This window comes from Glycine max, chromosome 14 (assembly GCF_000004515.6).
Source record: "Glycine max cultivar Williams 82 chromosome 14, Glycine_max_v4.0, whole genome shotgun sequence".
NCBI classification, from domain to species: Eukaryota; Viridiplantae; Streptophyta; class Magnoliopsida; order Fabales; family Fabaceae; genus Glycine; species Glycine max.
In genome coordinates, this window is record NC_038250.2 from 32,473,699 (window position 1) to 32,487,559 (window position 13,861).

Below are 13,861 nucleotides of genomic sequence, written 5' to 3' on the forward strand. Positions count from 1 at the left end.
TAAAACTTTATTATTTGTTTTACTAAAAAGTCATTTTAATTTATTTACAAAAATGAGATGTTACACCATCCCTCCATATTAATTAGTAGTAATTTTATTGAAATCATCTTCATCAAAACAACAACTTTTAACTGTGTAAGACAACATCAAAACTAATTTTATCAAAACAGTTTTCTTCAAATGCACACTTCCTCATCAAAATGTCTCCATCGAAAATGAACTGAGTTAATAGAGTGTTAAGACACATTTTTTATGAAAGAGTTTTTAAAAAAAATTATAAATTTCTATCAATGAAATTCTAATGTCAATGATAAAATTAAAACTTGCATCCTTAAAAATCTATTATTAGTTGTACAATATATTACTTGAACCTAGTTTGATTTTATATTTTTTTACATTATTCATAATATTACTTTACTCTTAATTATTAATTAGTTTTAGGACAATCTACATTTAGCAGTCTTAAAATTAATTATAATAAACACTTAGCCAATTGAATCCTACACCTCCCCTTTTGAAATATCTCCAAACTATCCTACAAGGCTACAGGACATCACTGGGGGAATTTTGCTTCTTTTTCTTCTTCCTTTTTAAGTTCATTTTTAAGGTCTTTTTAGTTACACTTTGTTCACTTTCTCCCTTTCCTCTTGGTTTTTTATTGTTGAGAGAGGTGCCGCTTTGGTCGAGTGACAGTGTTACGGAGGTTTGTTAGTGGTGATTGTTGCAGTGGTTGGTTCAATTGTTAATAGAGATACATCAGATGTTGGATCAAGTGGCCTCGGAATAATTAAGAAGGGGGGGTTAAATTAATTATTAATGTACCTTGACTAATTAAAACTTATCCTTCTTAATGTTACTAGATTCAATTAGGCTTTACTACTAAGTTATGTAACTTAAACAAAAGTAAAGTGTAAAAGTAAAGTACACTGCGAAAATTAAAAAGTGTAGGGAAGAAGAAGACAAACACAAGAATTTTATACTGGTTCAGCAACAACCCGTGCCTACACCAGTCCCCAAGCAACCACTGGTTCTTGAGATTTCTTTTAACCTTGTAAATTCTTTTACAAGCAAAGATCCACAAGGGATGTACCCTCCCTTGTTCTCTTTGAACAACCAAGTGGATGTACCCTCCACTTGAACTGATCCACAAGAGATGTACCCTCTCTTGTTCTCAGTTACAATAACCCAAGTAGATGTACCCTCTACTTGTACCACAAAGGATGTATCCTCCAATGTGTTAAGACAAAGAATTCTCAGGCGGTTAGTCCTTTGAATCTTTGTAAGGGGAAACAAAAGATATCTCAGGAGGTTAGTCCTTTGAAATCTTTTGTTTAAGGGAAATGGAAGAATCAAAAGAATTATTAGGCGGGGTCCTTTGAATTCTCTTGGAAAGGGAGAAGAGAGACACAAAAGATTTCAGGCAGTTAGTCCTTCGTTCTTTTGGAAAAGGAAGAAGAGAGACACAAAAAGAATTAAGGCGATAAGTCCTTGTTGAATTCTTTTTGGCAAAGGGAGAAGAGAATGAAAAGATATAACACACTTTTGTTTTCTGCAGAATTTTCACTCGCAGAAGAACAAGGTTTAAAAATGAAACTTAGAAAGCTTTTTGGCAAAGGAAGAAGAAGAAGAAAATATGAGCAGGAAAGAATTGTAAAGGTAGAAAAGTTTTAAAGGTTTCTCAAAAGTTTGTTCAAGAAGATGTTCAAAAAATATTATTGAATGAAAGTCAAGGTCTTGCTTTTATAGACTCTTCATGTCTGGTCAAGAAAACCATTGGAAGAGTTATAACCTTGAGAAAATCATGTCAAGAGTTACATCTCTTGACCTTTTATTCAAAACTTGTCATTGGTAATCGATTACCATAATCATGTAATCGATTACACAATGCATTTTATGAAAAGATGTGACTCTTCACAATTGAATTTGAATTTCAACGTTCAGACACACTGGTAATCGATTACCAATATATTGTAATTGATTACACCATTTAAAAATCATTTGGAACGTTGCAAATTCAGTTAAAAGCTTTTTGAAATCAAATTTTATCACTGGTAATCGATTACAAGAAACTGGTAATCGATTACCAGAGAGTAAATACTCTGATAACTTAGAAAAATTTGAGAAAAATCTTTTGTAAAACAAAATTGTGCTATGTTTGGTTTTTAAAAAATCCTTTTCAATACTTCCCTTGTGAAGTCTTCTTGATTTCTTCTCTTGAATCTTGAATTCATCTTCTCTTGAATCTTGAAATTAATCTTGATCTTGAACTTGTTGACTCAATCTTGAAATCATTATTTTGGGCTTTTTGTCATCATCAAAACTACTTGATTTATACTTGAATCATCATCATAAAGTTTGTTTCTACAATCTCCCCCTTTTTGATGATGACAATCCTGAAATCAAGAAACACATATACATTCTTTTTCCTAGTCGACCACTCACTTAATTCTCCATATTCTCCCCTTTTGTTTTTGAGTTTAAGCTTCACTTGAAATTAAGTTATTTAATTATATGAGTTCTTGATTTAATCCCTATTTTCTCTCCCCCTTTGGCATCAACAAAAAGCTTTTTATTCTCACCTCGAACTTTGAAATTAAGCTTTGGGATAAAAATGGTCATTGACCAATCCCTATTCTATGACTTGACCCAATTATCTAGTGAAGGTGAACTTGACACAAACCTTTGGGATAAAGCTTTTTATTCTCACCTCGAAAAAGCTTTAACTAATTCAGAATAAACAAGCAATTTCAAAGACATAAAAGGAGTGAGATTTGAGTTCTGAAATGCCTGAATGCATTCAAAACTCTCATTGGAAAAGAAATCCATGTCTATGAATTTAGGATCGATAATGGAACGAGAGGAGAAAAGGTTTGTGTACCGTATCCGTTGTTCTTCTGATGAGAACAGCAAGGAAGAGGAAATGGAGGAGGGAATCTATGTTTCCTGAGCCTCGAAGTGCCGCTGGCTTCGACTCGAAGAACCCTTGTGCTTTTTTTATGGTTCCTCCATTTGAGAGAGTTATTTGAAATTTCAATCGGTTAAAGTGATAGAGAATGAAAAAAGAATTTTGGGATTTGTGGGACTTGATTTGGACAAGAAATGAGCAAGATATGACAGAAATATGAATTGGGAACGAGGGTTCGCGAGAGGAATGAAGAGTTGCAGATTTCTAATTTTGAAATCTGAATATATAGGAGCAAGGACGTGTTGTAATCGATTACAGCATTTGGTAATCGATTACACTCTTCCCGACTGTCTGTAATCGATTACACTATTGTAGCAATCGATTACCAGAGAGCATTTTAGCCAAACTAAATGCTGAATGACTCTTAAGTGTAAAATGGATTTGAATGAAAACCAAAATACTTTTAAAAAATAAATATATATAACATTAAATTTTTTAAAACACTTTATGAAAGAACTTTAAGCAAGTAATTCACTTATCACATTCAAATCACGGGTTCTTTTCTCTTCACACTTGACAGGAAAAACAGTAAAGATGGGTTTGAAGAACAACATGGTGGTGTTAAAGGTGTGTTTCTTGGTTCTTTTCCTTGTGGGGGTTACTAATGCACACATGGAACTGAACCTCTTCAAAAGTGATCACTCATCAAGTGATGATGAGTCTTCAAAACCATGCTGTGATCTCTGCATGTGCACAGCCTCAATGCCACCTCAATGCCATTGTGCAGATATTAGGTTGAATTCATGTCACTCAGCTTGTGATCGCTGTGCGTGCACACGCTCGATGCCAGGCCAGTGTCGTTGCCTTGACACCACCGACTTCTGCTACAAACCTTGCAAGTCCAGTGATGAAGATGATGACTAGGAATTAATCAACAAAAGCTCTCTCAAATGAACAAAGCCCTTTAGGCTTTCTTTGTCTTTTATGTAAGGGAGACAAATAAGACAAGGAATAAAAAGCTCGCAGTGGCCAGTAATTTGCTTTTGGCAAATTTTGGTCATTTTTATCACTTTGTTAGATTCCATTTTTCATGAAAAAAAAAATCGCCTAAAATAAAGTTAATTATAAAACATATTTGATTTAATTTTCATTTAAAATAAAATCAGAAACAAATCAAACTTTTACGGTTTAATTCAATTATATTTTTGTATTTTTTTACTAAAATATTTTTTTATTAAAATTTATATAATTTCTTTTGATCTTTTAAATTAAATTATATTAAAAAAACTTGGTTATATTAATCTATAAAACTTATTAATATGTTTGATTTTATATAATAAAATTTTATCAAATTTTCATCAATTTTAAACCAATTACACCTAAAAAGAATACTCTAAAAAAAGTAACATATGTTTTATAAGTTTCAATTACACCGTAAAACTCAAATAATTAATATACATATAATAGTAAAGTAATTATAAGTGTTAATATAACTTAAATGATATACACATAAAATACATAACACTAAAATAATTAAAATAATTATAAATGTTAATATAAGTGTTAGAGATAAAATATATATATAATACTAAAAGTAATTATATTGATTAATATAAGTGTATAATTATAAATGCTAATATAAGTGTTAGAGATAAAATATATAATACTAAAGTAATTATATTGATTAATATAAGTGTTGGAGGTTTAGTTGAAACACAACTCACAAACCAATTTGCTTTGAAAAATCATTCAAACAAAAAAAAAATCAATTTGTATTATTTTATATAATTTTTTATTTTTATTTTTAGATAAGTTAGATATCAACACCTAGAATAAAGTGTGTCAACCCATGCTATAGGGCCAGACCCACAGTTGTAAGCTACATATAAGATATTTAACATAAAAACAGATACTACACTTATCTTAACATAGAGGCCAAAAAATAGAATATTTTATGATAAAACATCAAGTGATTGTTATCTCTTCTCACCAATGTGGGAGTTAGTAATGTACTTAGTTCAATAAAACACTAGTAATTAATTTAACGAGTGAATTGAAAAGAAACAGCAATAACAAGTGGTTTTGAGATTGCATGTCCTTGCTCTGCACGAAAAAGAGAAATCATAATTCCACAACGTAGTTGTCCTGTTTAATGTGTTGAATCTTGAATTTTTCAATACAGAAATTCATGAATGCTCCTGAATCGAAATTGACTCACTCTTTTTTGCCCCCCTCCTCAAATCCCTGTATGAAGAGAGTTTGCATAATTGAAGAATGAGGAACACAAGACATTACAAGTACACACATTTCAATAGCAAAAGTTCTAGGTGAGGCTTTGGATAATACAAGCGAACATAGGGTACTGATCTGTTTAATCTTTTGCATAGCAGTTCAACAAAAACAGAATCAATAACCGTTCAAAAATACGTGAAGCGTGGCATGGTTCACTCTAAGCAGAACAAAGAGCTGAACTGAAACGTACAGATAAAAGCAGAATATATAGAAGTTTGAACTGAAATTGCACAGCCCTCAATAATCGAAGGCTCTTCCAAAAACAGGCGTATACCGCTTTGAGTGACGAACACACGGTATTCTTTAGTAAAAGGCGAAAGAATAATTCGCTTTGTGTTCATCACACGGTTCCGAAAATGGTTGTGTAACAGGCCTTTCATTTTATGGTGTAAACAGTTCACTTGCTATTATAGTACCACTCGATGTGGGGCTTTGTTCAGAAATGTAACCGCAGGTAGCAAGTCTGTTTCTTTGTGCTTATACTTTTTTGTTTTTGTTTTTCCACATATTTCTTTCTTCTTTAGAGACAATTATTCTTTTTGAAACACAATGGGACACTAATTAAATGCGGGAATTCAAACTTTAATTCATCACATTATAATAGACAATTCCTTCTGCTAAACCCAACCTCCATTGATGTGCTTTTATACTTTTAACTAATTTCTATGGTGCAAGTGGCAAGCATCACAATTTCTGCCAAGAATTCACGGTCACCATGCTGGTCATCTTTTTTAGGATCTTCATTGCTACAAGTGAGATGCTGAAGGAAAAAGTGTAGTCAAACTTATTCTTATTGACATTTTTAATAAACTTGTTCAAATTTTTTGAGAGGGTAAACTTGTTCAGATATTGCATGATCTACTGCAAATATGTACATTTAAATTTAATTATCATTTGCGTTTAATCGAAATGTCTCCATAAAAACTAGTTTTCCAACCATTATTGTTTGAATTCAACATGTAACAACTACTAAAAGTAACTAGTTTTAGTACCAACTAAAAAATATAAACAGGTTAAAGTAGAGCTATAAAAAGACATTCTGAATCTAATAAATATTGGAAGCTAAACTATATATATCTAAAATAACAACAGTATAAGGAATTTGTAAGCCTTCCTTATTTCAACTCTAATTCAGATTCTCAATTTAATAATGTTTATCTTTAATTAGGATTCTAAACTAGAAACACATGACGAAAACAAAACAAATGATAATAATAACAAATTAACAATAATATAATAAAATCAATTCCAACAAATTTACTCTAATAATAATCCTGACTACCGTTTCAGTGAGGGTAATGAATTGCAGGGATTAATTTGTGATATGACGATGAATCATGTAACACGAAGATAAATTAAACTAGCCTCACATATATCTCAACGAAGAAAAATGTAGCTTAATTAGATCAACGGAAACAGAAGAATCGAAAAACTATGTTACACATAATAATAGGGCAATGCATATCATGGATTTTAAAGAAGATAATTAACATAAGAAAAGATCAATGGAAAGGAAAGAGGAGAAAATTACCACGTGAAGGTGAAGCCTAATGATCGTGTTTTTGATCCTTTGTTGATGTCATTGTTTCGTCTTCATCAACTCGTTGAGGCCGTTCTTGAAGAATATGTGGAATAAAAAAGAAGTGGTGAGTTTTTATGTTAATTTCGTACCTCCCCTTTTTTTGTTCTTTTCTTATGGCCCCCTTCACCATTTTCATCAATATACATTACTAAAATACATGAAAATTAGCTTTATATGTAAGCAAAATTATTAGGTGGAGTTAATATGTAGCTATATACAAATTCAAATAATACAGCTAGCATGAACAATCATACATCCAATTATCAGCAAAGTCAGTTAAAGTATTAAATTGAAAAAACATTTAAAAGTTGAGATAAGGGGCTCGCATTCTTTAAGAGGGTGGGGTGGAAAAAGGTTTTAAGAAGTCTTTTTAGTGTAAGAGAAAGGGGAGAGGCCATTAAAAACTTCTCAGTCTTTCCACCACATCATGAATTAATATATATACTTGAACCTTTCATCTTTTTCAGTTTCTCTTAATCCAAGATTTGAATTTCTGAAAAATATACACGTAGTGATGTAAAGGTTGATTAAGTGCATGTGTGAATCAAAGTGTAAACGTTCAGAAGCCAACACAGGTACATAGAGACCTGCCAAGAAGGACAGATTTGATCAACCGTTTGTGTGTGTGTGTGTGTGTTAATTAGAAGTTAGAACATAAAGAAACATTCAATCAAAATATGTATTGGCCTAAGCTTAATTTGTAACAATTTTCTCTTGCAGGGTGAGCAAACCAAGTTACATTTTTTCAGCCATTGTAATTTTGACCTACCTTTCCCATATATTTTATATTTTTTTTACCTTTTTTTGTCTAAATTAATATTGCCACTTGATAGTTCCTATATGTTAAATTGCGACTTTAGGAGATTTAGCCATAATTAAAAAACAATAATATATAGTGAAATAAGTTGGTAGAAATCTAGTAATTAAAAGCATAGGTCGTAGTTTATAACTCTTAATTGAATTTAGCCTTTTTAAGCCCATTTTGCCATACTATAACCAATTACTCGAAATCTTATTCATCAATTTCATATGTCAGTTATCAAATTACATCGTGAAAGAGAAAGTGGAATCTGACAAATTCAAGTTGTACCAAACCTGCTGTCATCTCAATTCTAACCTGTTGGATGAAATATATATTAGGATTAGGCTATTGATCATAAATTTAATATGGGATTTTAACAGCCTACATCGATCATGACTTGATCTAGGCTAGGTTATGTGGTACAAATCAAGTTTTCTCGGATTTTTTCCTCATTTAATCATAACCTTGAGTTAGAGTATTTTTGTAGGACCAACAATAACTTGTGGTCACTTACATTGGACTCGTGACCAACTCAATTAGAACCCACTTGATAAAATATATGATTCAGCTAGACTTTAAGTTTTAAGCACAAATTAGATCTTATCTTTTTTGTTTTTTTTTTATCACAAATACGATCATAGCATGATATATATAGACTTGGCCCACAAAAAACTTTAATATTTTTTTATGGTATCATTCCAAATTCCTTCATCACAACATTGTGAAGAATCTCACATCTTTTTAGTGATTAAAAAAAATTATAATATTGCTTACAATTTAAAACTGAAACAAAATAAAACTACAAAATTAAAAATTGAAAAAAGATTTTGATTTTTTAAAATATAAAAATTTAAAACTAAAAAGGTTAATTATTCTGTGGTCCCTATACTTGTACTAAATTTTTAATTAAATTGAGTTTTTTTTAATTGAATCTCTAAACTTTTTGATTTTAATTGGATCTCCCGTTTAATTGATGTTATGAAAATTAACCACAAACATATAATTAAAGGCGTAGACAATTGACTCATACTTCTAAATTAAAATATGTTAAAAATATATTTGAGTCAGTTCTAAAATATTTGCGTAGAATTTCAACTTATATAAATACTAGACTTTTACAGTTTGTAAGCTTTAATGCTTATATAAATACTTATAAAAGAAGTCTCAATTCCAAACCCCCAAAGTCGTGTATTACACATGTTGTAAGAGCATTATCTTACAACGCAATGCTTCACAGGTGTTATATTTTTAAGAAATTTTAAATTAAACTTTCAATATATATATATATATATATATATATATATATATATATATATATATATATATATATATATATATATATATATATATAATGACAATACTAGGCTAACACCTGAACCTCTTATCCAGTTCTCCCTGTATACAATGCTAATAGACACGCCTAGCCCAACGTGGGAGCAAAGTCAGTCATGATATCCTGCATGTGTGCCACCTTTGAAATGCAATGCAGAAAAGAACCAAGATATCACTATTCACTACTGCTCCATGACTCAGAAAAGAACCAAGTCATCACGTTTCCATCTGCATGCAAATGATCCTCTTAATATAAATAACCCACTTCAGTGGCTCTTTTAAGTAATCTCTTCACAGAAGAAAAAAGAGAAGAAGATGGGTTTGAAGAACAACATGGTGGTGCTAAAGGTGTGTTTGGTGCTACTTTTCCTTGTGGGGGGTACTACTAGTGCCAGCTTGAGGCTGAGTGAGCTTGGCCTGCTCATGAAAAGTGATCATCATCAACACTCAAATGATGATGACTCTTCAAAACCATGCTGTGATCAATGCGCATGCACAAAGTCAAACCCTCCTCAATGCCGCTGTTCAGATATGAGGCTGAATTCGTGCCATTCAGCTTGCAAATCTTGTATTTGCGCATTATCGTATCCTGCACAGTGTTTTTGTGTTGACATAACGGATTTCTGCTATGAACCTTGCAAGCCCAGTGAGGATGACAAGGAAAACTACTAATGAACAAGTGTTATGCATGTAAGCTCTCTCTCCAATGGGCAAAGCCCCCTTTAGGCTTTGTTTGTTATGTAAGGAATGACTAAATAAACATGGAATAAAACTTCCTCTCTTTTCGTGGCCCATAATTTGCTTTCTGCAAATCTGGGTCTTCTTTATTCCAATGTTAATTAATTTGGCCAATTTTATAGTTTTTCGTTTGCATTTGGTTCTATGATTTCAGGATTTATAAATAAAAAAATGTATAAGTTAACCAAATAGTAGTACCTAAAAACATTTTCGTGGAACACTTATATGAGTTGTTTAATTAATTTAAATAATGTTGTTTAACTTTTTTTGATTGGAACAAGAGTTCTCTAATTATACAAACACCTTTTGTATAGGTAGTGCCCAATCTGAACTACCAAGTACAAATTGACTTCCTTCCATTTTCATACTCTCAAATGCATAAGATACTTCTCTATTGAAAAATAAATTTGTATATCCACGATCCAAGTTATCATATAATCAATTCTAATTTTAATAATAAAGTATTATTTTATTTTCATTATCATATTTCAGTATTTGATTAAATGATCCATTTGATAATGTCCTTGATTAAAATTAAAGACTTATTATTATAATAGAGATTATGATAATGAAAAATAAGTTTGTTCTAATTTTAATCTAAATCGTTCTTGATCATAGGATTATTGTAAATAAGATATCAATAATCCGGATATATTAATATATATATGTGATAGTATTTATTGGATAAATATTAATAGATTTTATTTGTTAATTTGCATATATAGATGAGTTACATGTTGATGTGATCATTGAACTGATTCAATTGAAATTTTCTAATGGTTAAAATTTATCATAAACTGTCAATGGAAAATTCTCAAGAAGAGGTATAATAGCTTTCTTTGACCTGAGATTGTCATAGTAATTAACATGTTATTTGTTGTATTTTGATTCCGGACACCTAATGCTTTAGAACACTTGTTGAATGAATATTGGATATGATTAAATACCTGTAGAATTAATGATTAATCAAGAAGGAATCCATCAACTCTTGGTAATGAGTTTGAGTTCTATGAATAAAATTATATCCTACGAAGAAAATTAAATGAAAGAAGAAATGAGTTTCTTAATTCATAATGAGTTAACTCAAAAAGGGTTTGACAATAATATCATACTCTAGAGTTAACCCAAAGCTGTAAAGATGAAAAAAATTATTACACTACTCTTCTAATGGTTCTTGAAAGTAAAATGTTACTTCATGCTATCCAGATGCGTTAAGGAGTATTGCTAGACGTCTATCTTGATTAGTATATTAAGTTTATTAATATATTACCAACTTGTATTGAACCTACAGGGTCACACACAAACGAGTGTTCTAATCTCTGTTAAAAAAATTATTTTAATATTTGATGATTAATTAAATTAGAGAATTTAATATGATCAAATGATTAATTGATTTCAAAAAGGTGAAATATTATTATATTTTTACTAGCACTGAAAATATAAATAATATGAAAGATTTGGTAAAAGAAGATAAACAAACATGTATGATTTTGTATTTGGAATTTGGGTTGAAAAGGTAGTTAGATACAAGTTTGACTTGGTCAATTATTATTTTAATTTTAATTGTTAAATGATTAGCAATAAAAGGTAACAAAAAATAATATAGCTTAAAAAAGGATACTATCAATATAGATACAAGTTTGACTTGGTCAATTATTATTTCAATTTTAATTGCTAAATGATTAACAATAAAAGGTAACAAGAAATAATATAGTTTAAAAAAGGATATTATCAATAATGATTTTGATTTAATCAGAAATTTGATAGCCTTAGCGTGCTATAAATAGAGCCTTGGGCTACACGTTGAAATTATCTCAAAATCACTTCTCTATTCTTATTTTTCCATTTGTCAAAGTTGTTGACGAATAAAGGTCAGTCTCAGTGGTGTGGATACACGTAGAGTCTTCACACTATTGAATAATTTTTATGCTTCAAGAGTTCATCAACAAGTATATTTTTTAATATATCATATATTTATAATATAATTTAAATACAAAATAGATTCTTTTAGTCCGCAATGTGTGTTTATGAACATCCTTTTTCCAACAATTGGTATCAGAGCCATGGGTCTTTTGTGTTTAAATTATATTTAATAAAATTTGAAAAAGTTTCAATTTTTATTTACTTACACGTAATGTTGTCGGTTATGATTGCATGATTACATTGTCAAATCAAATTATTTTTTTTGTGCAATTTCTAATCTTGTTACATGGATGTTGTTTTGAATCGGTGGATCGTTTGCAATTGGTTGTTAATACGGTGCTTGATTGCTGGAGGTGTTCCATATCATATACGTTGGTATTTTTATATAAAGGAGAATAAAGATTTTTATTTTATTTGGATTCCTTTTAAAAGATTAAACCTTTCCTTCAATTTTGAGCAATTTGTTATTAATTCTTTTATTTTATTCTCAAAGAGATATGCACCTCAAGCATTGTATCTCGTTCAATTATTTGAGAGGAAAAAAAATTATATGTTATATGCGTAATTATATAATTGTTATATATCTAAATAATAAATATGTTTCTTATATGATTTACCTTACATATTAAATTGTTTAATAATGAGGAACGACCTGAAGAACAGGAGACTTATAATTAATAATTATTTTTTTTGTGCTAATTTTTTCTTGCATAAGATGCATGTTTTTGAAATTAATTATAGACTGAGCGCCTAGACAACCTAGAGAAGTAGTAAAATTAATTTATTGATATCAATAGGATTGGCCTGACAACCAGAAACTTATGTGATAACAGTATGTCTTCTTTATCGCTTTGTGGTATTCTTGAACCTAGAAAACTAGTTGAAGCCAATTATGATGATTGGTACCACAACTTGAGAATTGTTCTCATGCATGAGAAGCTTATTGACACTATTGATAAGCCTCCCATGGAAGCACCTGATCTGAGTGATGCTAAAGCAACCAAGGTTTTTCAAAAGTACCTAGATGAATGCCTTACTGCTAAGTGCATTATCTTGGCATCAATGAGTTCAGAACTCCAGAGGCAACATCAAGACATGGACCCATATGAGATTGTCGAACATCTTAAGAAGATGTACGGTGGTCAAAGCAGGATGACTAGATTTCAGTTATCTAAGGCTCTATTTAGATCCTCACTTGCTGTAAATGAAAATGTTGGACCCCATGTTGGACACAAACAAATAAAATTTTGTTAGTCATCATATAACAAGTTAATTGAAAGGAAAGTTTCAACCAAATTAATTTAAAAGAGAATGGTTTTGATGTTACCTTTTTCATGATTTAAGTGCCTAGATCTTCAAAGATGGAAGTCATATTTTTTCTTTTTGCTTAATCTTCTTGAGAGATGTTCTCATCGCTCTCATAGTTCTTGGTTAGAAGGTTGATCTTCTTCTCTGAACCATCGGATGAGTCATTGTCATCCCATGCAATGTAAGCCTTCTTGGTCCTTCTTTCTTCATACCTTTTCTTATCGCTCTTCTTAGGCCATTCTTCATTTAAGGGACAATTTGCTTTGATGTGACCAAGTTGGTTGCATTTGTAGCATCTAAGAATTTGAGAGTCTTCTTGAGATCTTTTTCCATTGTTGAAGTTTTGACGCCTCTCGATTCTTCTCTTCTTGACAAATTTTTGAAACTTCTTCACAAAGAGTAAGAAGTCTTCTTCATCTTCTGATTCTTCATCTTCATTTTCCTCTTGCATTGATGAGGAGGCTTTAAGTGCTATGTTTCTTTTCTTTTTGTCGGCTTCTTCATTCTGATTAAGTCGTTGAAGTTCCATTTCATGTTCCTGCAATTTTCCAAACAAAGTGGCAAGAGACATAGAAGAAAGATCTTTACTTTCAAAAATGGCAGTTACCTTGGGCTGTCATTCCCTACTTAAGCATCTCAAAACTTTATTAATTAAATCTTCATTAGGAAAGGTTTTTCCTAAGGAGGCAAGATGATTGACTATATGTGTGAATCTTTTCTGCATACTTTGGATGTTCTCATTGGGGTTCATCCTAAATAATTCATATTCATGTGTAAGGGTATTGACTCTAGATCTTTTCACATCAATGGTGCCTTCATGAGTAAGTTGTAGTGTATCCCACATCTCCTTGGCATTTGAACAGTTTGACACTCTAAAATATCCATCTATTCCTAGGGTAGAAGTGATAATGTTTTTGGCTTTAAGGTTATATTGGATTCTTCTTCTATCCTCATCAGTCCACTTATCTCTAGGTTTTTG

The 13,861-nt window shown here is 30.8% G+C and overlaps 3 protein-coding genes and 1 non-coding gene across 4 annotated transcripts; 3 read left to right on the forward strand and 1 right to left on the reverse strand.

Moving 5' to 3' along the window:
- Positions 1-3,476: 3,476 nt before the first annotated feature.
- LOC100791164 (Bowman-Birk type proteinase inhibitor C-II) lies at positions 3,477-3,905 on the forward strand. The gene has a single exon (XM_003544672.5). It carries the CDS (start codon positions 3,500-3,502, stop codon positions 3,827-3,829), a length of 330 nt encoding a protein of 109 aa, XP_003544720.1. The 5' UTR covers positions 3,477-3,499; the 3' UTR covers positions 3,830-3,905.
- Positions 3,906-5,429: 1,524 nt separating this feature from the next.
- Positions 5,430-5,547, reverse strand: LOC112999467 (U5 spliceosomal RNA). The gene has a single exon (XR_003264654.1). It is a non-coding gene; the product is annotated as a U5 spliceosomal RNA (small nuclear RNA).
- A 3,650-nt stretch (positions 5,548-9,197) lies between these two features.
- On the forward strand, positions 9,198-9,868 carry LOC100500067 (Bowman-Birk type proteinase inhibitor). The gene has a single exon (NM_001249424.3). The coding sequence runs from the start codon at positions 9,229-9,231 to the stop codon at positions 9,583-9,585; it is 357 nt and encodes a 118-aa protein (NP_001236353.2). The 5' UTR covers positions 9,198-9,228; the 3' UTR covers positions 9,586-9,868.
- A 2,540-nt stretch (positions 9,869-12,408) lies between these two features.
- LOC112999332 (uncharacterized) lies at positions 12,409-12,828 on the forward strand. Its single transcript, XM_026125384.1, has one exon. It carries the CDS (start codon positions 12,409-12,411, stop codon positions 12,826-12,828), a length of 420 nt encoding a protein of 139 aa, XP_025981169.1.
- The last annotated feature ends 1,033 nt before the right edge of the window (positions 12,829-13,861 follow it).